We start from the raw sequence: 24,716 nt of genomic DNA, 5'->3' as shown, positions 1-24,716 counted from the left end.
ATACAAGCAATTGCAATTCTAAATAAAGACCAAATCATCTCCAATCATCATTTTATTGATTTCTAAACGTTAACTGATCATGTTACAATAAAATCAGTCATACTTTGAGAAATAAACAAATCACTTTTCAATCCATTTTTGGGTAGCTGTTTCCTTATTATTTTTTTATTCATCTTTTGTGTAAGCAATATACATAATGTTAATATTTGAAGGATTGATTGGAAAAAAAGAATTGAAATGTGTAGGTCTACCGATCCTATGTGAATTATGTCTATATTATTTGAAAATGTGAAATAAAGTTTTTAGAGAATGTTGAAAGACATGAAAAAAACAATGTAATTATAAAAAAATACTTTCATATAAATATTTTTAAAAATGTTCCAGCATCGTCAACTTTACAATTATGAGAAATAAAATCATGAACAAATAGTATATAGCTTGATATGAGTGTGTCATCACACATGGGATTCTTGTTTGGCAACGTATTAAATTTTAAAACTTTAATATGAATGTATATAAATATTGTAATGCTATATATAGATATTATTGATATTAACCCACACAATATTGAAGATAAACAATTATACAATACACTTTGTTTTTAGAATGTCTGTTAAGTTAGGCCCTTATGTGGTGTGAGTGTCTGTTAAGTTAGGCCCCTTATGTGGTGTGAGTGTCTGTTAAGTTAGGCCCCTTATGTGGTGTGAGTGTCTGTTAAGTTAGGCCCTTATGTGGTGTGAGTGTCTGTTAAGTTAGGCCCTTATGTGGTGTGAGTGTCTGTTAAGTTAGGCCCCTTATGTGGTGTGAGTGTCTGTTAAGTTAGGCCCCTTATGCGGTGTGAGTGTCTGTTAAGTTAGGCCCCTTATGTGGTGTGAGTGGATATATTATCGGCACTGTATTTCATTTCTTTAGTATATCATAAACGTTTGGTAATACATCATTAATAGTATCATATATATTAGATATCCTAACCTCATATGATACAGGCACCACATGTGATACAAAGGAGATGCTGTATTAACAAATGATTCCAACTGTAGTATGTAGAGATACAGCCCTGAGAATCGAGTATATTATTTTTACATATGTCATCTCTGTCGGATTGAACGATTGGGATTGTAGCAGCTTATAGTAGTCAGGGTGCAAATATATATTTTGTATTTAAATATATAAATAAATAATAATTTAAATTGAATATCTAAATAAGTGGCTAATAAAGCCATAATTATTTCATGTTTATAAACGTATTAAGGAAAGAAAGTTTCTTGGGAAACACAGAATGGCCAAATATAAACCAACATAAAAAAGTATGATCTTGCCGTCGTACAAAGCCAGAACATGTAGGGTACATATACATAAGATATTTTGATTTGAACTCCATAAACATCACAAACCATGTATACATTAATTAGCCAGTACGGCAATAGCCCATGGATTTCATAAACCGACCTGGGTTTATCAAATCACAATGAACAGTTATAGATACGGATAATGATAAGCATAATATCCATGGTTTGCCTTTTGTTGTGTGACAAGTTCGTTGGCGGATGGGAAATTGGGGAAACAATAGTGAACTTAATAGTGAATTATTTCGTAGTTGCTACTACAATTATCTGCATCTGTAAAAAAAAAACTTTCCAGAAGATAAAATTAATAATAAAAATAAAATAAGCAAAAAGCTAAATCAAACGATAATGTAAAACAGCCAGAAAAAAGTAGCAGAGCTAGGTTTCTCTACAATGCACCGATAGGCTTACCACTTCTTTAACGGAATCACCTAACAATAATTAATCATTTGTTTCCATAATGCATTAGAATTATATGCAATATAGTTAAGCCTAGTTTACAAATTGAATTGAATTGTCAAAATCAGCCCCGCTACTCCCCTCTCCCACCTCCTCTTCAACACACTCACACCCACCAACACACCTTTATACTTAGGAATATAAAATAATTTCTTGCAATGGTTAAGCTAATATGCCTAATATATTTATTAACAATAATATAAACACGGTGTTCAAAAAACAATGGGATTCTAACAAACGATATTATTAGATTTATATGTATAAAAGTCCGAATTGTTTTCCAAAACAAGATATTTTAACGAAAAAAGGGTCGAGAGACTTCCTAGCGGTAAAGCATTGACCAATCGTGGGCCAGGATTAGTTTGGATCCGCGTTGCTAAAGTACACCAGGGCTACATTGAGAGGTTTAAGTTTAACACACTTTATGTCATCGCTTACTTGGGTCTGGACGCACTTACATCAGCCTTCATTAATCCTTCACCATCGTCGTATTCTGCAAGTCTCTTTTGTTCATTTTGTGTGCTTTTTTCTGACCTTTTCATCTCCCACACTGCACAGGAGAAAGAAATAGGTACAGATCTAATCTAGTTTCGTTACTGTTTGGACAAGCGAATTATATTGTAGTGCCATGGGTAAGATTTTTTACAGTTTCACTATATATAGTAACATACTTATTTATAAGCATTTTGTTTTAGTCCATTACCGGTAAGTAAGACAATTTGGTAGTAAATGATTTATGTTAGTCGTTATTTATTATTATTATTATTATCAAATTGTCAGTTACAAGATGTGCAAAGTTTTTATGTATACACTCTTCGTAGTTATGTGTACATGTTTTTTTATTCTAATAGGTTCTTCGAAAGCTTAGCTATAAGTTACATTAAAGTATAGTAGAACAACAACCAATAATATTATGCTATAGAATGCATATACTATTATAATTATGATATTGGTAATACATTGATTGCACTAAACGAGCATTTATTAAATATTTATAAATGTACAAATGCTGTTGTGTTAATATTGAGACCTACAAGACTTCGTAACTGTTTTATTATAATTATATTATATATGATTTGAAAATAAACTTGTAGTACACAATAATAATGTTATTTTTTTTAATAGGACACTTTTAAACTAGGTTACATTATAATAAGCAGAATTCCAACTTCACATAGTAGACATCTATTTCAAAATAACATCGGAAGTTCGATGGGAATCCGTGGTTTTAGTTTGTGCTACCTGTAATTAATTTAGTAAAATGTAATTACTGAATTAAAATTGACAATACCACTATCAGACAGCTTCAATATTTACAGTCTTTCATCATATGCTTGAAGGTTTAGCCTCGACCTACTTTTATACATTTTCAGACCTGCCAGTAACATTAGGTACAAGTAAAATCTACAGGACAAATTTGAAATAAGTAACTGTAACACTAATTTGATTATTGTTTAGGACATTATGAAATATAATTATGAGTTTTATATGCTGAGGTACGGATTTGAGATGGGTAACGGAAGTTATCAGAATAGATTATCTGATGATGTGTTCCCGCGTGTGCGTGCACATCATTTAGTTTTGGTTTAGCTAATTAGAGGTGACTGAATATTATTATTCATATTTTGGAGTAATAACTGAATGTAATGTTATACCAAGTGGTGTCGAAATGAATGAATATAAGCACACTTACTTTATGGCACTAAAAGGTTGAGGACAATAATTTGGTTACGATCTCAAATAGAATGAAAATAAAATAGGCCTTATATAAGTTAATTAATTGTTTGTAGTATGTGGCGATTGAGCTGGTTTGCTGTCCATTAACCGTATACAACTATTATACATATTTATTTTATGAAGGCAATGAAGCACCCGTGTATAAATTTACCACATGGGTATTGAAATAATATCTTCTTCAATAATCTTCTTTAATATTTGTATGCTGTACATTTTCCACGGCCAAAATTCGTTATAGATACAATTGAAATCAGAAAAGTGTGGCACAATATCATTGCATCAACTAAGCTATAGTGGGGTCTGCCTTTATCAATTTTTCATTAATGATGTTTAAAAAGTGACTTACGATATGTTACTTCAGCATCATCAATATGTTCGTTTTATTGTCAATTTATTGAAACGCCTACTAGAGCTGATAAAAGAATCAACACCGGCAACAAAGATTGTTGTATTCTAACATCACTGTACAGGGGAGACATAACACGCCATTGTCTTGCATCAGACAGAAGTCTATAAACTGATATAATTACGATAACATGAAACAATACTGAAATAACTAATATAAACAAAATAGTTATTTAGTCCCATTAAAAATAATGGCAACTCAACAGAAACTATAAAATAACTAATAACAAATCAATTAAATGAACAATAATATTATTATGAGAATAATTATATGTCGAATAATAACAATTTATTTGTGTAGAAGCTAGTTAATACAGAATGCATTCAGTCTAGTCAGAGAAATCCTATCTTACCTAATCGGGTCTAAAAGAAACTTTTAAAATGCTACACTAATTTACGAACAAATGCTTTTCAGAGTTAAAGTATGTCTCATCATTTTCCTATAGCAACATTCAATCGTCAATGATTAATAAACACCAATTGAAATAATTGAATTATCTCTTCATTAAAAATCTCTTTTAAGTTAAATATCCATTTATATATATTTTTGGGTATTTTTGTTATTTTTCCCACTTTTATTTCTCCAAAAATGTATACATAACAGTAATATAAGTATAAAAACATATGTACATACATTATTTGATTTATTTAAACATCTTTTTTACATAAATTTAATAAAACTATTACTTAGAGTATATTTATGATCATTTTTTTCTTCTAATTAAAAAATGTCTTATTTTACACATACGCACATACAAATAACATTGTATTAATCAGTAATAAAATGGTAATGATAATAATGTTGTTGAAAGTGATAAACTTGAAAAAATATTATGTAATATAATTAGCTAGCTATCAATGAATGAAATGTGTTGATTTGATGATTTTTGTACCCAGAATATTACAAAATAATTGTATTTTATAATTTATATATAATAAAAACCTTTAAAGGGGATTTTTAAAAAAAAATGTTGTACCCATTAAAGCTACATTCACGGCGCCGTTCAATTATATATTGGCCTATATGATTTTCCATTATCTAACACAGCAGCGTGAAACGGAAAAAAAAGTGTGATATTCCCACTATGGGACGCAACGCAATGACGTAAATAATTTACCAATAACAAGCGATAAGCGTGGTTCCCACTAGCGACGCAACACAAGGACGTAACGCAACGCAAGTGAATTGACCAATCACAAGCGATGGCTTATTCGCTTGTGATTGATAACTGTCTATAACTTCGCTTGTCATTGGTTAAAACGCTTGCGTTGCGTTTACGTCCTTGCGTTACGTTCTAGTGGGAACCAAGCTATAGCGTGGCGCTTACGTCCTTGCGTTGCGTCATTATGGGAACCAACTTTAGCGTTTAAATTAACGCGTCACGTGATGAGTTTTATCAGCGTTGTATCATCACTATCAATTTGCTCAGTCTATGTTTAAAAGCGCGTATGTTGATTCTAAATAGCCCTAGTTTTTTAAATCTCACAGTTTAGCCTGTGGAAACAGCAAGGGAAATGGCGGATATACAAATCGGTTTGGTTTTCCTGCTGTCTATTTGATTCCATTTTCTACATAGCAAAGTTTTATTATAACAGACACAAACAATTCTTGTAATTCAACAATTTTTAGTAACTTGGTGAATGAACTACAGTGACGATTCTATATAATTGCTTTCATTACGTCACCAATCAAACCACGTGTAATATAAACCCATAAATCTTTTTAAATCATATTATAGAGTTGCATTCGATAAAGGCTGATTTACCCCCTCTTCAGAAAAACGTTGATTAGCTAATATCGACCGTTTAAATTTACGTTTATTTTCTATTAAATTTTATAGTTCGTTGTTATATTGTGGAAATAAATTGAAATTGAAGTATAATATCAAATCTCGTTATGCACTGAAAGGTCTATCTATTTTTATGTATTAATCCTACAGCTTCATTACTCTTAGTATCTTATATCTAATAAAAATACTATATTTGATATAGAAAACATATCGGTACTAAATAATGATGATATACAAATCTATTGTGATTGAATGATACAATTAAATTGAGTCGGCAAAACCCCATATAAACATACATACAATACATGAAAATAGAAAAATAGAATAGTATTGGTAATCGAATAGTAGTAATAAAAGAGACATGATTATCGCATACGAAGTTGTAGATGCAGATTTTTCTAGCATTACTGTACCACAACAAAACAAAACACAAAAATGACATAAACATGCAAGTGAAATGCATAACACATTTTTGTTTATAATCCCATTCCCTCAAATTGTCCCCCTCCCTTTTTTTTTTCTAAGGAAAATGTATTGGCATAGCCCGGATTGTACACGATAGAAACAAATCATTAACCAACTATATTCTATTACTTGTATTCTTATTACAAAAAGAAAGAAATTTACCCATCGGTAGGGAGGGGATGATAAGCAAATAATTGTTGTTATATGGTCTAATGTATGTTTTTTAGTCGCGTGCAACGCTACTCTACAGCTCACTATGTCGGTCGGTTGGTCGGTCGGTTGGTCGGTAAACACTAACTTGAGCATGCGACTGCAGCCATGTATATGGCCTTGTTATTCACGAACAAACTTACAAAAAAGTATAAAAAAAACTTACTACCAAGCCGGTCATACTCGCTTAGAATATCATAATTTAGGAATGGATAAAATAATATAATGTTATGGAAAAAAATATATAATAGTGAAGATTAATTTTTTCCTCCCAAATTTTAGGTCTAGTTGTATTTAAATTAATACTATTATAAGTTACTGTGACAATAATATCTGAATCTATAGTATGAATGTAGTTATACATTCCTTTTAAATGTATATAAATTGTTAAATCGTCATAAGTAGGCCTAATAATAGACATTGTAGGCCTAATAAAAAATAGTAGGCCTACTAGTGCTTAGAATGTATCACTTTCATGATTAAACGATATTAATTGCTTTTGAAAATGATCATTGGTCAGATGAGTGTTGTAATGGACTTGAAGATTTCACTCCAAATGCTATAAATGGAACGCTAAAGAGCACGCTGTTACGCTCCGTTTACAGTAGGTTTCAACACTGAGATTGGTAGAAAAGTATCCGTCTAAGAGTACTTAAGTAAGCTCGTTTTTATTTGACTTTGATACATGACAATTAAAGACTTTCTCGCTTAGTTAAAACTGAAAACTACATTCAATAGTCCAGACAATTTGTTGGATAGAGTTTCTCAGCATCGAACCGACGATCGATGGCTGACGCAAATAAATTATGCTTGCAATCGGAAACGGTACCAACAAAAATCAAACACATTTTGGTGTCAAGTTTGATCCTTAATGGTAGAAAAATGGATTGTAGATTGAGCTTTCCCGCAAGCTATTGTAACGTAATTATGGACACTGACAACAAGCAACCAGCCGTGCATTAACCCTTGTACCATTGACAAGTATAAATTCACATTCCAACTTATGGCCAAGACTTGTTGCACTTAGTTATTCATGTGAGAATGAAGTAATAAAGACATCGTTGGAATCAAAATAGACTGTGGGGTTTTCACATGAGTGATGATACACTGCCTGACGAATTTTTGTTTTATTTCAATTTTTAAATAACATTACAACTAAGTTAAAATGGCATTTTATGGTGTATTTTCCACAGAACAAACATTTGGTGAAGTAAATCAGCTAGGTGGTGTATTTGTTAACGGACGTCCATTACCAAATGCTATTCGTCTTCGAATTGTGGAGCTAGCCCAACTTGGAATCCGACCGTGTGACATCAGTCGTCAACTCAGGGTATCTCATGGTTGTGTTAGCAAGATATTGGCTCGATACAACGAAACTGGTTCAATTCTTCCTGGTGCAATCGGAGGCAGTAAACCAAGAGTCACAACACCGAAAGTTGTTAAACACATACGAGAATATAAACACAAAGACCCGGGTATATTTGCTTGGGAGATTCGGGACAAATTATTAGCAGACGGTGTATGTGATAAATACAATGTACCATCAGTCAGTTCGATTAGTCGAATATTAAGAAACAAAATTGGACAGAATAGTACTCATTATCAGAGTAGTTTTGACTGTAAAGAACACCATCGCTCTATTTATAACCCACTGTATCCATACCCATGTCCAGCACCTTCTAATTCTAAGCATGTTTCAACATCAAGTCCCTGTACACCACTCCGGCACTGGCCTCCGTCTCATACAGTTAATGACATTCTAGCATTTCGACATAGCACATCAACAGCCGATCACCCTACAGGTAAGTGAAATCATTTTTACTATAGGTAAACTTGTGCTTAGTGCACACAATTTACAGCTACATTATATAATGATCAAATATGAATGTATAATTGTATATTCATTACAAATCTGATTACACTTGTATTGTGGAGCTAGTGTCCCGTACCTATACACTAAATACAATCTTACATTGGGGAGCGACCTAAGAATTTTTTTTTAAATACAAGTAACAATTGTTCTGTCTTGACCGTTTTATAATAAGTGGTCGGGATTTCACTAACTGATAAAATAAAATATAAATAAAAAATATAATATAAATATAAAATAATATAAGAAAGTCGGATTACCGTAAACTATAGAAACTTGATTGTTATAATTAGCCATATCATCTTGTAGTTTCATGCTTGAAAAGTACGTATAAGTACACGAGTAAAGACACATTTGTTTGACTGAAAGTTTAAAATATGCCAGAGTACTTTTTATGTTATGATATAATATTGTATGAAAATAATAGGGCCCAGTTTTCATCTTGACTCCATATAACGATTTAGATTATGTTTGTATTGTTATGTATTTAAAAAGAAATACCGGTATTCCTTTAACATACAATTGTGCAATGTAATCAAATCATTGTGACATCTGTACAACTTAATATCAATTTAAAGTGTTTATCAAGATGACAAATGAAGACGTTTTTTACGTAATTCAATCTATCAGCAGGTAATTGGACAGCACTGTAAGTGGATAACCACTTATCAAATAAGATAATGAACTTAGCTCTAAATGCACTTGATTGCCGTAAAATGTTGTGCTCCCAATATTTGGGCCATGACTTCAGTAAATCATCTTCATTGTACTGTAGTAGAATGGGTAAACAAACGGAGCTTAAACATTTCTGGAAACATGACAAATTTCTCGTAGGTTACATTTCAGCCTCGGATACATAAACGAGCGGTATACAACAGGCCCATACTGGTATGGTAACAAGGTTTCTGGGGGTTGCTGTCGGAAGATGCGATACTGCACTACTGTTTATTGTCGCTAGACATAATGATACCACTTGTGTTATATCGGCTTGTTACGGGCCCACACTTGTATTCTAACCAGAACCGTTAACCATTTTAAAAAAATACGATAGCGGTTTGTTGATAATTAGTAGCTGTAAAATATGTTGGTTTGCGGTGAAACAGAAGGAAATAAACAGTTCCGAGCGTTTGTTAAATATTGGATTGAAACATGGCTTAACAACATCTAACATACATAACCGATCAGATATAACACGGACAACGACAGTTCGGAACCGTTACACAATTTTAAAGAGGATTGAATTTGGATGAGTAACAAAATATTCGAAAACTTGTTTGGCTCGCACCCGCTCCTATCTGATGAGGCCTACGAATGTATCATATTCAAATAGGTTTTTAAATTGACAAATAGGCCTAAATATTTATTTTCATATCATTCATATTTTTTTGATATCAAAAAGCATCAACATCGTCAGTTATTATCATCATCTCGGTGTAGTATTATAGTAATTATAATTAAATTATTAAAAGGTGACCTCACAACAATCTGATACAATTATAACTAATCAATATGACTGGAGAGTAGTCCATCATGAATTTGACCACTATTAGGCATACTAGGTATGCTATGATTAAACATAAAGTAGCTTAATATGAATAACAGTGCGTAAGTGATTTTAATTAGATTAGACATTTTTTACGAAGAAGATAACAACCACTTTCCTGGTAATTTTTATAACCATTGTGATTGAATATCTAATCTGGTAAACATCTCCTTTAATTTAACTTCGCGATAAAAATTTTAATTTACAAAGTTTTTTCAATGTCTTAAAAAGCTGCGAGACATAGGACGATAACGATCGACGAATGGAAAAACATACAATTTTCTTACATAAAACATAATAAATTCGAAAAGTTTCCACTCTAAAACTATAAGATAACCATAAATGCTGATTCAAGTATTATTTTTTTTAATCCAATCAAATGACGTCATGATCACGATATCATTGCTCTTACTAATCATGACGATTTGATTGAACGTGTGAAAATATAATTGTTTTCAAAGACAACATAGATGGTAATCCATAGTTATATGATGAATACTTTTTAGATTTGTTTGTTTTATGTAAGAAAAATGCTTTATTTATTTATGTATTTATCGACCATCGTTATCGTCCTGTGGTTCAAGTTCTAAAACAGATAGCCTATTATGATTAATGTATGGTGCCTGTTTGTTTATGGTACTCACAAGTGTATGAATTTTAATTGGGATTTTGTATACGAATTTTGAAATTTCCTTTTTTTAATGTTATTTATTTTATTATTTGTTATTGGTGTATTTAAATTTTCGCTGTGTGCAGCCCATAGATTTTTTTTGTTTATGCTGCTTTTTATTATTGATATTTTTTTATACTAAAATAAATGAATAACACAATCAGAAAAGAAGACGAAATACCATAATGTCATGAGATGATATAAGTATATTATACAACCACAGTGTAAACAATTATAATAAGTAGTACCGCCATTTTGTGTTGTGACCACAAATCAACGATGGGTTTCTTGCCAGATGACAGTAAATTATTTTGTTTGCATGAAAATCTTACAACTTTGTTTTGTCCTTTTTTACCACTATAATAATTAGAAACTTATTTGGCAGATCAGATTTTGTACCGATAAAGGCTTACCGTTATTAATGTGTTGTCTAAACGAAGTTTATTGACCTTTGAAGTTTGAACGGAATCGTTTTTAAGTGTAGTAAACACAAACTTGAAAGTCATTATGATCAACGGTAGTGGCTAAGACTAGACTCCTAGGCAAATATACCTATAAAGTAATTATAACATACTTAATTTGAGTAAATAAAGCACATTAAGGTTGAATATTCAGTAATTGTGCTGTTTTGTTGTTTTTTCCGTAGAAAACGAAAGTGTAATTAAGTTCACAATTTCACAAATCAACCCCGTACAGATGGCTGCATTACATTGTTTACCATTTCTTTATTAGAGCAGATCATCCATCTATGAATTACAGATACATTTTTTATTTATAGCAATATGTTTGATATTATTAAACCATTCCATATACTGCTTTTTTTAAATAACAGTTAATACATTCAAAATAAATCAAACATTGTACTTTGACAAGTGGACTGTCATGTAGCTGACATGATCATTCATCTCATATACCCCCTACAATTTGACCTGTCAGCTACCCATTGATAGATATAATATATTCCTTTATTTTTATCGCAATATTATTTTGCTGATAGAAAGCGTCATTAAAATTCATAAATAACATTATTTCTTTCCTAATTACCACATTAATATAAAATGGGTTTTTTTAGGAATTCATACTACTTTAAATCAAACACGTTGATCGCTTTCCTTTGAAAATGTGTAATTGGTCAATCAAATTCATCAGGGCCTCAGTATACAATATCAAAATACACGATAATTGGACACATACAAGTAAAATTGTGAATTGATAAAATAATTGTTATGGTTGTATATTAAACAAATTGATTTATATTGTCTTACAATCAATAGGTAATAATATTTATTTTTGCATATTTTGCTCTTTTACGTAAAATGTAATATTGTAGTTTATAAACATTTCTCAAAAAAATGTTTAAACTTAAAATTAAACTTTTGTATATATAATGATTTAACATCTAACCATAATTCTAGCCCATCGTAGGTCGTCACTCGTTAGAAACATTGTATTAACATTCTAGAAAGGCTATACCAACACATAGTCCGACTCTACAGCTCACTATGTCGGTCGGTTGGTCGGTCGGTAAACACTAACTCAAATTTGCGCACGCGACTGCAGCCATGTATATGGCCTTGTTAAAAATATATAACTTTTAATATCAGATAATTCCTATGCCTATTTGATTTAGAAAGTTATATTTGCAATATTGTTTTATATTGTTTGTTTCGAGTAATGCCGCACAAATGCAATCACATTGATGCTTATATGCAAAATTACACAGTCAATAAGATAGTATATGGATGGTGTCCAATATAAGTTTTGTACAGTAAAATAAAGTAAAGTTTGGCGTGGTTAAGATAATGAAAGTAATACCAATTTCAGAAATCAAATGATCTTCAATCTACCAAGGGAAGGTACACGTGGTTTTAAAAGTTATAGCAATTAACAGAAACTATACGCACTACAGTAATCATTAATTAATATTGCAATATCAAGAGGATAAGGCTATATGCAATGGCCGAAACAATTTTCTTTAGGAATGTAGATTTAAAATTTTAAAACAAACAGTGTGTAGAGTTTAAATAGTATTTTCAAAAGAGTTCCATATTTAACCTGATATTTTATGTCCGTTTTAGAAAATATCAGCTTTATAAGATTGTTTCAATTCAACTTAGGTTTAGCGACGCCTTGTAAGATGTGATTTGTGTTGTGGAACTCAATTTGAGAAAAACACAAAATTGATTGAAAAAATCAGGTGTATATAGCCAATATCCACTTTTGAAAATGTTACAAGACCTATCTCGATTAAAACTTTAGACAAGACGTAAGTATAATATCATATGTAGGATGAGGATCTTTAAACCCATGACTTCGAAAATGTTACAAGACCTATCTCGATTAAAACTTTATACAAGACGTAAGTAATATAATATCATATATAGGATGAGGATCTTTAAACCCATGACTTCGCTGTTATAGAATCAATCCGTAAATGGCTTTGTTGAACGAAATCAGTCACTTAGAATTATTGACTTATAATTCTCAATTTCAGGCAATGCATGTAATTTACATGGTTGCACGTGGTCAATATTGATTCTGTAACACACACTATTCATTATAATTGAACGAACAAGGAAATGCTAGAAGCAAATAATAATAATTGATTAATTATAACTTAAATGCTTCATATCTTGGTAATTTAACGATCACATGAAATTTGACGATTGAAGCGATTCATTGACCGCAAAATAGTGTAATGGAAAGTATAAAGTGCAAAACAAACATAAATAAAACGTTAAAAGGATGCTGTACTTATATAAATAAACAATCTTCACAACAATTGTGATCCAAACATACAGTGTTTTTGATATTCTTCTTATCTTTGATTCTTGTCTTCCCATATTAATATTGGGCATCTATGTACCCTTTAAAGTAAATCCAATTGTTATGTAGATTAAATAAAACTAAAACTAAGTTATGGTTTAAATTAACTCATCTAGTTATAATAGCATAATTCATTTATAATGAGATGAGAGTTAAACTGTATCAAGTGAAGTCAAGGACTTAATGAACCATTTTTTTAATTTCAAAAAGCACTATAAAATTCCTTCGAAAAACACGATTCCTGCTCAATATCTCAAAACTAGTATTTTAATGTTAATGCCTTTTTCCATTTACATACAAACAAAATTGTGTTGTACTGAATTAAGGACCTCCACGAGCCCGACCTGTTCTCTTTCATTTCCCTTTTAAGCGTTTAAGACTTTATAATCTTCCACCCACTTCTTAGTCATTAAGGTTTTATACTATGTTTGGACTTAATATTTGTAAAAAGATAGCTATTTTGGCATGGATACTGGAGCTCGAAAATACAGTTTTCAAATAAAATCGAAACGCCGAATTACTACAGACTCGGGTCAAGTCTACCCTTCAAACAACTATTTAGTATTAATGTTTTAAAGATCAACAAACAAAATGTATAATCTCAACAAAAAATAAAAATAAACTTTTAATTATCGGTTCCTAAATATATAAGATATTCGTGATTCGTTTTCATATCTCAATCTGTGTTTAGGAACTGTCAAAAGTAGTATTTTTTCAACGAAAGCGATATTAATGCTGAAATGAATTTATTTTATAGCATCTACTGATGTCCAACCATTGTTTGTTTTTCTTTTAATAGAAATACAAAAGAATTAAAAGTTCCAAATTATCGCAAAATCATTTAATATCCGTGATATTTAATGCCTATTACGCCTTCGTGCAACGCTAGAAATATTTAATTTGGTGCACCACCACACCATTTAATAAGAGTAATGATTCAAGGTTTTTTCTAGACCTAATGGTCGAGCAATCGCAAAGGTAATATCACATTGATTAGGCCGCTCGGATTCTATATTCATAGACATACGGACACAATTCTGAAATCAATGTTAGATATTATGTATCGTTATTTAGGAATCCTCAATTTGCTTAATACCATACAGCTCAGAGATCCAGATTAACCTTTTCACTAACAATCGATATACTTTATTAGAATGGTGTTTTTATCGATTATTATCACGATCACATTACAAAAAATAGTAATAATAAATAATGCTGCTCTGATGAAGGATGGCACAATTTTTTATTTTAGAAAATGAAACTAATATTCGTTAAGTGGGACGATGTGCTGAAACTGCAAAGTTAGAAGTACTATTCTGGATATTCATAAGGGAACTTTAAATCATGATTATTTAAATAACGACAGAAACCTCCCACAAAAAGTTCCTTTGACAGCTGATCTGGCTGTTTACTTGACGTGCGAGGGCTCGGCGGGAACGTTGGAATTTTGTTATTTTATATTTGTGAACGAGGAAATATGAATTACGCGAAATGTTTACTGCGTCTAAGCAGACGAGAGGTCCTACAACTGCTAATAGTCATCAGTGTATCTCATAAACTCTTTTTTAATTTGTTATTCATGTTGTAAGATATCATTTCACATTGTAACTCGAGCACTGACTGTTTGCAATTTAAAAACCAATTCGTTTAAGATTTATAGATGTTTTATACATAATACAAATCCCACCCGTTAAAGCTGGTCGCCATTGCCTTAAATCATAAATAGATTATTAAACGAATACAATGTAATACGTTATGTCATTTAACAAAGATTAAATTACAAATATGCGCATGCATCAATTGGAAATCTTTTTTAAAAGTTATGAATGATATTACGGTGAATTTGCAAATGCAAATCATGAAAATTGATGACTTGGAGAAGCTACAAGTAAGTATAACCTTTATTAGTTATATTAGCCAGTAGGGCAACTTAACAATGTCATATGTTTGTTCCAGCAGCTCATCAACATTTTAGAAACATGACTCGTGGCTTCATGCAACCATCCTCAAAATAATTATAATAAGTCATAATTCGAGAAACAATAAACAATAACAAAGTCAATAAATATTATTAGACAGATTTTTTTCGCGAAATATAAATTGAAATAATAATTGAGAAAGCTGTAACCCATTTACCTATTTAAAACGATTGGATGGAGTGCGATTGTCGGACTTTGTGAGTTCAACAGCCGACATGAGCTACATTACGATTAAAACAATCTCGGAAGGTTACAAGGCTTTGATTTACGATCATTTCGATATCATTCAACAGCCGAAAGAAATGCATACACCAGGCAAATTTAATTTTAAGGTTCATTTGGGAAATTGGTTCTATACAAAGCCCTAGGCTGGACTGTGATGGTGGTGGTCTTGCGCTCCCATGTGACATTGAACCGCATATAACCAACAATTGTGGATAGGCTGAGAAATGGAAACAATTAACTGTTTTAATTAGGCCTACAAGTTATTACGATATTGTTTTATTTGCAATAACAAATCACAAAAACCTTACACATTTTTAAAATGTGTGATTGATATTTTTTTTACAATACACCAGTCATCGTACTGCACTCTGTGCTGCTTGTGTTGCAAACAAAATAAATGTACATGGTAGTATTACGTAAGTTAAGAGATCATCAGGTATAAAGATCGAAATTATTACTTTTCTATTTCTTGTTCCCATCTTGATTGTGTATATATAAATTGAATTCACATGTTCTGTTGACCAATTTAGAATAAAAACATATATATTACATGGACAAAATTTGGTTAAATTTTAAACGACATGACAACTTTTTTCATCGTATAGCCTACTGTATGTTTACAAATTGACTAAAAATGTAGCATTATGAACATAGACTCTTAATTTGGTTCATACATATTGTGATTTTTTTTAGTACGGCCTACTTTTTGTTTTTGAATTGAATTTTTTTTTTATCTATTAAAATAGAGTTTGTATTTTTAGGAGAGTCTTTTTTGTCTTTCTTGTATCCCGAGCTTATTTATAATGGTCTTTTCTCCTAATGCAAGAATAAGGCCTGTAATTACCGTACAATATTATTCCAGTTTTTTGTTTAATACGTTCATGAAAATAAGGATATCAAATTTACGGAAAATGTTATTGTCATCAAATGATTGTTTTAAATTTACTACATTGTCGGCATTGAAAATTCAATCAAATCGTGTGTAAATGACAAATTCCAGTATAGATTGCACTCAGCTGTGTTCCATTTTCTATTGTTTTTCAGTAATAGTGAAAAACAATGCACCGCCAAGTCACACACGGTATGCTGCTTGCAGTATCAACCTAATAGCTATTTTTGTTTACAATACATAATTAAATGGAAATTATTCTTTTTTAAACTGAATAACTAACTTTAAAAATGTAATGGTACTATGCGATACATTGATACTTTATTACATAACTTCCTATAATATAGGTAAGAGTTTAAGCCTAGATCGTAGTACCCAGAATCGGGTGAATTATAAGACGATGGGCTTGCAAAAAATCGCACAAATTAAATTTTATTACTTTGGTCAAGAAAATGCTATATGTTTTTAATTTTAGGGCTATTTACGATTTTCTTATTTTCTGCTTTAACCATGGGTGTTGTATAAACCACGTTTTGTAGGTCGAATCAGATAATTTTCTTCAATATGACCTAACGACAATCTAGAACAGTTAACGGAACTTGCCGGCCCAGCTCATCATTACATATAAACACAAGAAGGCTCAACATCTATTATAATTTCCTTTAATAAAAGAACAACTTTAATGTAGACAGACTTCTTACACGTTTACTACTATAAGTTTACTGAAATCGCCACCGAATTACTCCAGTAAACTCAATATCAATTTACTATGCATTTCCCATAAGGTCTAAAATTTAAAATGTGGTGCATAATAGTAACAAATTAAAAAGATTTAAATTAGGAAATTTCTCTTTTAGGCATATGACCTGCTTAAACGTATGGATTATTTGGCCTCCAGTTATACAAATTCAACATTGATATTGTAGCAGTTTATAATGTAGTTAGTATAGGAAGATGAAACAAGTTCTAAGGCCTACTTCTTCTTCAATAATGTATAATATACTGTATACAGTAATAAACAGCAAAGTAACAATATGCATTGCCGGATATATGAATAGTGTTGTCTTCATAAACACATTGTCAGATGCGTTTTTATATATTTTAAAATGTCAAAATCGCTTTCGGAATACCAAGTCGAAATATCCAATGATTGTGTGAACTACCGTTTTACATTGGTGATGTTATATTATATTATTCTAACATGTTTGATATCAATAAGTAGGCCCTACTTAGTATCAAGTTTACATTACATTATTAACTAAATTGTTCCAAGCAACAAGGTTGACTAACGTATTTTTAATTGTACTTTTTAGCCAAAAAAAAAACAGTTTAGGCCTATTTGGTACCAGAAATATTCATGTAATGTATTAATAGAACAGTTCATAAAATAAAGCTTAATACAAACTGGTACATGCTCAGGTAGCTGACTATCAGTATTAATTTTCGTCTTCTTAATATTTTTAACGGTTTTAACGGTTTCAATTATATAATCACAGCCGCAGTTACCAATGCTTTGTAGACTATGCTTTATTAAGTACGCCACAAAACTATGAGGTCATAAATTGAAAAAATATTATTATATATAATAAAAATATCATAATAAAGTACTGCAATATGTTATGTTGTGAATCCTTAGAAGACAGTGACAAGCATCAAACAATAGACAGAGGAAGATGCATCCTGTACAATTTTGTCTATATAAAGTTTTGTCTTGTCGATTCGACCGACATTGTGGGTGACCGGGTGACGAAACATATTCTGGCAGTGTAGCATAGGTCCCTTCCAGACATATACAAATAAGCTTCAGGAGATTAATTCGTTTTAAAACAAAATTGCTGTTTATTTTCCGATTGTCACGAGTGCAATGTTTTGATTAGAAGATAAGTTATATCCTACAATGGTTAATCAGAATGAACCGTGTCTAAAAAAAACCCGAAACCATTCCATTCTTAGTTCATTTAGAACATGATTAATGACACAGTTTTGTAAAAACGTTCACAAATATAATTTGCTTTGATAGGGCTCTGGAAAATTCCTTTGGCTTAGCCTAAGATGTAATTCAATAGCATACACTATTATCGATTTTCGTCTATATTAATTCTGTTCTTTTTGTCTTCGTAAACTCGATATTTACACATTAAATCATTACACTCGATTCTTTGTACTGTATCTGGACATAATGGTATTGAATGTCAGGATCATAGGCAAAATCTGTAATAGGCCTCAGTGATTTAGACCTAGTCATGTAGTATTGTTAATGATTGGTTTGTTTTCGGTTGATTTATACTTTATCAAGGCATAGGCCTACGTAGTTTAGTTTGTTGTACTTTCGACTTAAGCTAAATTTGAAATATAGGCTAATGATGTATCTATCTAAACTGAATCCATCTTTATTGTTTTGTTCAAACACCCAAAAATGAGGTCAGTTTGTGGTTGTCTTTACCACGTTTGAAGGATTTATACATCTATCTACACCTACAACAATGCCACAAAACTTTTATTTTGCTCACACACATTAACGTCTATTTAAGTCCGTAAAACTGTTATCGGGTACATTCGATGAGGTACAAAAGTTCCCATCTATCTTACACATACTTTCATATTTCACCTACTGTCACATAAATCAAAAGAAATTGACGGTTAATCTATATTATAATCAACCTAAAATGTGTATACTCTATCTCATCCTAACCGCGCGACCGAGTTGGGGTACCTTTATTTCTCCTGTATCCACCAATTTCTAGACCGAATGCCGCACTCAATCATTCTCGGCCATTTCTGTATGCCACAATCAGGTCGCAAATGGAATATTGACGTACTCGTATAAAATGTCCGGTATTATTAAGTTAAAATGATTTCATATAGGCCTAGGTATATTAATATTAAGTCGTCTATTGAATGATCAGCCGTTTATACATTGTTCAATATTCACGGCGTGCTGCTCAAACTATCTGTAGTATTTTCTGTTTTATCGCATACACTCTATACTGTTCCTCAAATACAGTAGTGTACTCATTTTCTAACATCGACGTGTGTATAAGTTATTTTCTGTTTATTTAAAGTGTATAGTTAACTGTTCCAATTATTGACCATCATATTGCAGTGGGTCTTTTAAAAGTGTCACAGTAGCATATTAGATAAAGAGGAAAGAAAGAAAAGCTATCCATTTAGTGAAAATCATCATAGATTACATATCAAGCAGATGATCAGAGTTTTAAGAAGTCTCCAAGATTGGTTTGTAATTATGTTAGGCATTTCGTTCTCACAAAAACAATAGAAACCTTTAGTAGAAACTATTGATATTCAAAATACAAATGTGGCAACATACCACAGCAAATGTATTGCCTCTTATTATGTTAAATGTTAGCTTATAAGCAACATAGAGGGATGTTTGTTCAGCATCTTAGGGAAGTTCCGTGATGCAAAGTACTTATATTAGGCCTAGTACTTGTTCTTATTATAGAAACGTGTTTTTGTTTGTTAATAGAGTTAGGATAAAACAATGATAAAGGTACACTTGGTCTATGAATTTACATACGATATTACAAATTATTAAATTTGCTTCTATACACAAGACAAAATGGCTACAAATCTGTAATTATGTTTAATATTTTATATACCAATCCTGCAATGGAGGATTGGGATGTAAACAATACCGGTAATGTTTCCTCAATGCACCTACAGCCTACCAATTTGTCTGCCTTAACCGTATTGCTACTTATTAAAACAACACACAGAATAACTAACAAAATTCTGACATGTTATAAATGATCACATGGTAACAGCATTGCTCTTAGCCACTCGAAAGGTGAACGTATGTAAATAAATAGGCCTACAAGACAATCTTGTGGTATGTTACTGATATTGCCAATAGCAAGCGTTTTTTTGGTGTAGTAGTGTAACTTCACAAGCGATTTACCGGATGAGTGCAACCGTGTGCTTCATGTTCATAATTATTATGTTTTCATTTATCCACTAATTTGAAGTTTACTTATTTATTTTTACCGTTTGTTTGCTCATCAGATTTTTGTTATGCATCATTTAAAAATGTGATTTATGTTTCTGGTAACTAGTATAATTTAATCGTAGGTTATGGAATTGCAATTAAATAGGCCTTATTATTATTTGTTTTACTTTGCATTCATATCCCAGCAGCCGTTCTATTGTCTATAATTTTACATATTTTACCTCCCTGGTTTATCATTATTTTTGTCATGATAAGTTACACAACATTCATTCAGGATATAGGCCAACTTACTTTCATTTACATTTTTAGCTTATGCCACCTTTATTGTCATATTTTGTATGTCTTACACAGATAGTTTCCGTCTTTAACATATCATCACTACACACATAATAGTATCTACCTTTCATATTTAACATAGGCCTATGTTTATATGGATTGTCCTTTTTTAACTTTATTTTCTATTAAACGATGTTTTTCCCCTTTTCTTCCTTTTTAACATTATTTTATGTTGACTTGCTATTTACAGAACTATTGTCAATTATCAATTAACATTATTTACATTTTAAATTACATGACACGGTAGTAGGCCTACTGTACTTCAATTTCCTATTGTGCAACCGCCACGTGTACGGTGATAAGCCGTGATAAGTTTTACTTCCCTGATACCACAAACAAGAAATATATAGATTATTTTTCTCAAATTAATTGTTTATTGTGTAAATTTGCAATAAATTGCAATTGATATATTTGTATTAGGTTTTCAAATATTTCCAAATCGAATTTTGTTTAATTTAGTTTCTTTGACATTCAGATGCAAATAAACAGTTAATTTAATTGTTAATTTATCCTAAAGTGTTATCTGAGTATTCCAAAGAGGAAGAGTTAGTGTTACCCGAAAGAACAAGGAAAAGGAAAATCAATGCTATAATTAAAATGTGTGAATTTCGCAAATCGCTTGGCTCTGGGTGATACAGCATAGGCCTAGCCTTCCTAGCTAGGGGCCTCGCATTCAAACATCGCTTTTAACACAACCATTTTAACCCAGTAAAAATGTTATTTCATTAAACAATTAAATTAGAAGTTCAAATATTATTTAGAGTTTTGAATATTCCACGTTTAAGTGTAATTTAAACTGTATATTTAAGGGTATATAGACATTTATTTCTAGTCGTTCTCCGTAAACGGGAAAATGGCAACTTTATCGTCCGCAAAAAGTTAAGACGATAGAATTTCACGCTAAGCTTCGCCCACTTTGTTAAAGCTCATGCATAAATTATTCATGAGCACCGTCCTATGGCTTCCCGTCGTGTTTCGTAAAGTCCCTAATGACAATTGAGGGCAGCGTAGGGTATAGTACCGTTCGTTTGTACGAAATTAATTTATTATTTGCTAATTTGTCAAATTTAAAAAGGAAAGGGAGGAGCGAATATGATCGAATATTTAATAAAACTCAAATTTAAATATAAAATTATAAATACAGTATAAATAATACATAATGCTTAATACATGCTTATTGTCCGTTAAACGGCCTATGTATAGATTTGTTGTAGTTCAAAATTAAAGAATGTTAACAAATTATATAATTATTATTTATTTATAATATTTTGAAACACATCGATTATAATAAATACATACCCAAATTAAGTGATTTATTTTTCATTTTAATTATACAAAATATATTTGATTTTGATTATTGCTTTATTAAATCTGTTTTCAGTATAGTGAATTGTAGTTTTGCCTAGGTCATATTGTGTATTGAAAGTGAAGGTCTGTAATCAAAATGTATTGGTTCAATCAATTTCAGGACCGATATAATACTGTTGTAAATTGAATAGTGGTCAGTAATATTAATTATAATGTTTTATTTGATTTCATTAAAGGTTCATTTCCAACTAGTCTATATACAGCATCTGGTGAAAACACGATACCTGCACACGCACACGCCATCTCCCTAACTGATTATAGGCGGCAACCTAACAATTTTAAGGATCAGATAAATTGTAACGTCGGTCACTACGAAACGGATATAAAGGTATGGTTATTATCATTTTACACAATAAATATTTAATTTTGTGACTATTTTTAAACCTTCCTTTGATATATTATTTTATTTTTTTAAGTTTGGAACATATTTTTGGTAAATAAAAGGAAGACGGAACAAAATATATAAGCCTATTATATATTATTGTTACCAAACTGCATCTTATTTTAATATCAAAATCTATTGTATAAAGAATTAACTCTTGTAGGCCGTACAATTTAACTAGCTGTTATATACATTATCATGTCTTCATTAGAAATATTGTATATGAGGAAATACGTCGTACAACATAAAGTGCACTGCGGTGATGATATATGCAATTAATACGGTATTAATTATGACGAAAAATGAAATGATGACAATTAAATCGTTATATATACTAATTTTACAATTTATTATTTCAAAGGAGCAAACTGGTTCAGTTGGTAATTTTGTAGTATCTTCACCGACGATTCCGGCGTATCATCATAGCGCAGCTTATGTACCGCCGTATACTAACCCAGCAATACCAACCACTTTGACACCGGCGATATGGTCTTCAAATGAATCATCATGTAGTATTGAGAATAATAATGTATTAAGACCATCTCCATTGGCCTACAAACATATCACAACTAGTAATTCTTCTTTTCCGTGTAACATTGGTAAGTGACATAATAACTACACGACAAGGTGTGGATTCATGAGAGAACCCCGTCATTTTAGATTATCGGGACTCAGAACTGCACTTGCACGAAATGATGTATCTGTATGATACTTCCTACATATTTATATAATAGGCATAGGAGAAATGTTAACGAAATTATTATTTCTAAAGACAATTCATTAAGTAAAGGTAGGCCTACTGAAGAGTTATACCTTTTGTAACCAAAACAAATTATGGGTACACTATGAAAATAACTGTCTTACAAAAAATTAAAATGTTTCGTTTTTATTTCTCATTAATATCTATTCTGTTTTACAATAACTGCACACATTTGAGCATTTTTTTATTCGCCATTCAGTGTAGCATGTTCTAAAGCATTTACATGAAAATTGGTAAAATAATTGTTAAAGTATGTTGATGTTAGAAGCTCTAAACAGTATTTTCATTTTGTTTGCAGGTCGAAGCATTGATATGACCAAGGTATCAAACCATCAAACGCATGGTACAATGGCTTTAGTACCCACGCCTTAATAGAAAAAAAAACAATAATACAAACTTTACAGATTGTCGTCGTAAACAGAATGGTATTCATATTGATCGATCGAAAGGAGGTTGTTAATGCCATTTCGTAATTTATGGACAAGGTGAAGGAGAAAGTAATAAATGTCTTTTTGAATTGAATTGAAAAAGTATCATTGTACGATTACAAATATTCGTATTTACTAACTACAGATTTTAAACTATATAGTGAATATGCACTGCTTCGTTTCGGCTTTAGATGAACGGTTATAACTAACTAAATTAAACAAAATTACACTAAATAAATGTAGCAATAGCCCATCATTATCATTAAACTTGTATTTATTTATTTTAAACATATTTATTCAGTATAACTATTATGAAAGTTGGTTTAACACCCACTCTGTGAATAATATTCCATTGCTAATAACGGTACAGTAAGTATAAGTAAAGCAAACAGACAATATACAGAAGATACTATGACTGTGGAAATACGGCAAGCATTTTACCGATGTATTCAAAATCTATTACGATTTTTTTTAAATAAACATGTTGATCGGACAGGGTTTCTGCATAAGCTTAACTCTGGCATAATACTTTGCAGAAATGCAAAACAAGGACGTAACACAACTAGTGATTTGACAATCACTTGTCATTGGTCAGTATAGCTGTTTAACACATATATTTATTTCAACATTATTAATATTAGGCCTATATTATGCAAATTAATTTTTGAAACAAGTATGCATTTCCTGTATTTGACTATATTTATGATTCTGATATTGAAAGTGCAACCATCGTTGAAGGTGATGTTTTTTGCGAAGGTGTGCGAACATCGTACCTTCATCAAAGCCTTATAGGTATTTCGTAATAAATGTGATCTATATAAACTTGTTATGTATTATGTGGATATTTTATATAAATAAGTGTTACTTAGTTGTTAATAAATTGTTACTTAAATTAATAATCGTCATAATAATCACCGCAAATCTTGAGTCACCAATAGTAGCCAGTCAGAAGATTCGGTAGTCTCACTCTTTCCTGCTATATTTTTACGCGAATTAAACTAAAACCACTCATTGCTCAGAAATGTTTGATTATTTTGTCACATTGTTTCCAATACATACAT

The 24,716-nt window shown here is 31.1% G+C and overlaps 1 protein-coding gene across 1 annotated transcript; it reads left to right on the top strand.

Moving 5' to 3' along the window:
* Positions 1-2,216: 2,216 nt before the first annotated feature.
* On the top strand, positions 2,217-24,607 carry LOC144852498 (paired box protein Pax-1-like). The gene is made up of 5 exons (XM_078710337.1): positions 2,217-2,437; positions 7,606-8,214; positions 22,262-22,413; positions 22,829-23,066; positions 23,526-24,607. Exons 1-5 carry the CDS (start codon positions 2,434-2,436, stop codon positions 23,597-23,599), a joined length of 1,077 nt encoding a protein of 358 aa, XP_078566463.1. The 5' UTR covers positions 2,217-2,433; the 3' UTR covers positions 23,600-24,607.
* The last annotated feature ends 109 nt before the right edge of the window (positions 24,608-24,716 follow it).

Source organism: Antedon bifida, chromosome 9, assembly GCF_963402885.1.
Source record: "Antedon bifida chromosome 9, ecAntBifi1.1, whole genome shotgun sequence".
Lineage (NCBI taxonomy): Eukaryota > Metazoa > Echinodermata > Crinoidea > Comatulida > Antedonidae > Antedon > Antedon bifida.
The sequence above is the reverse complement of the archived record's forward strand: the minus strand, read 5'-3'. Positions and strand labels throughout refer to the sequence as shown.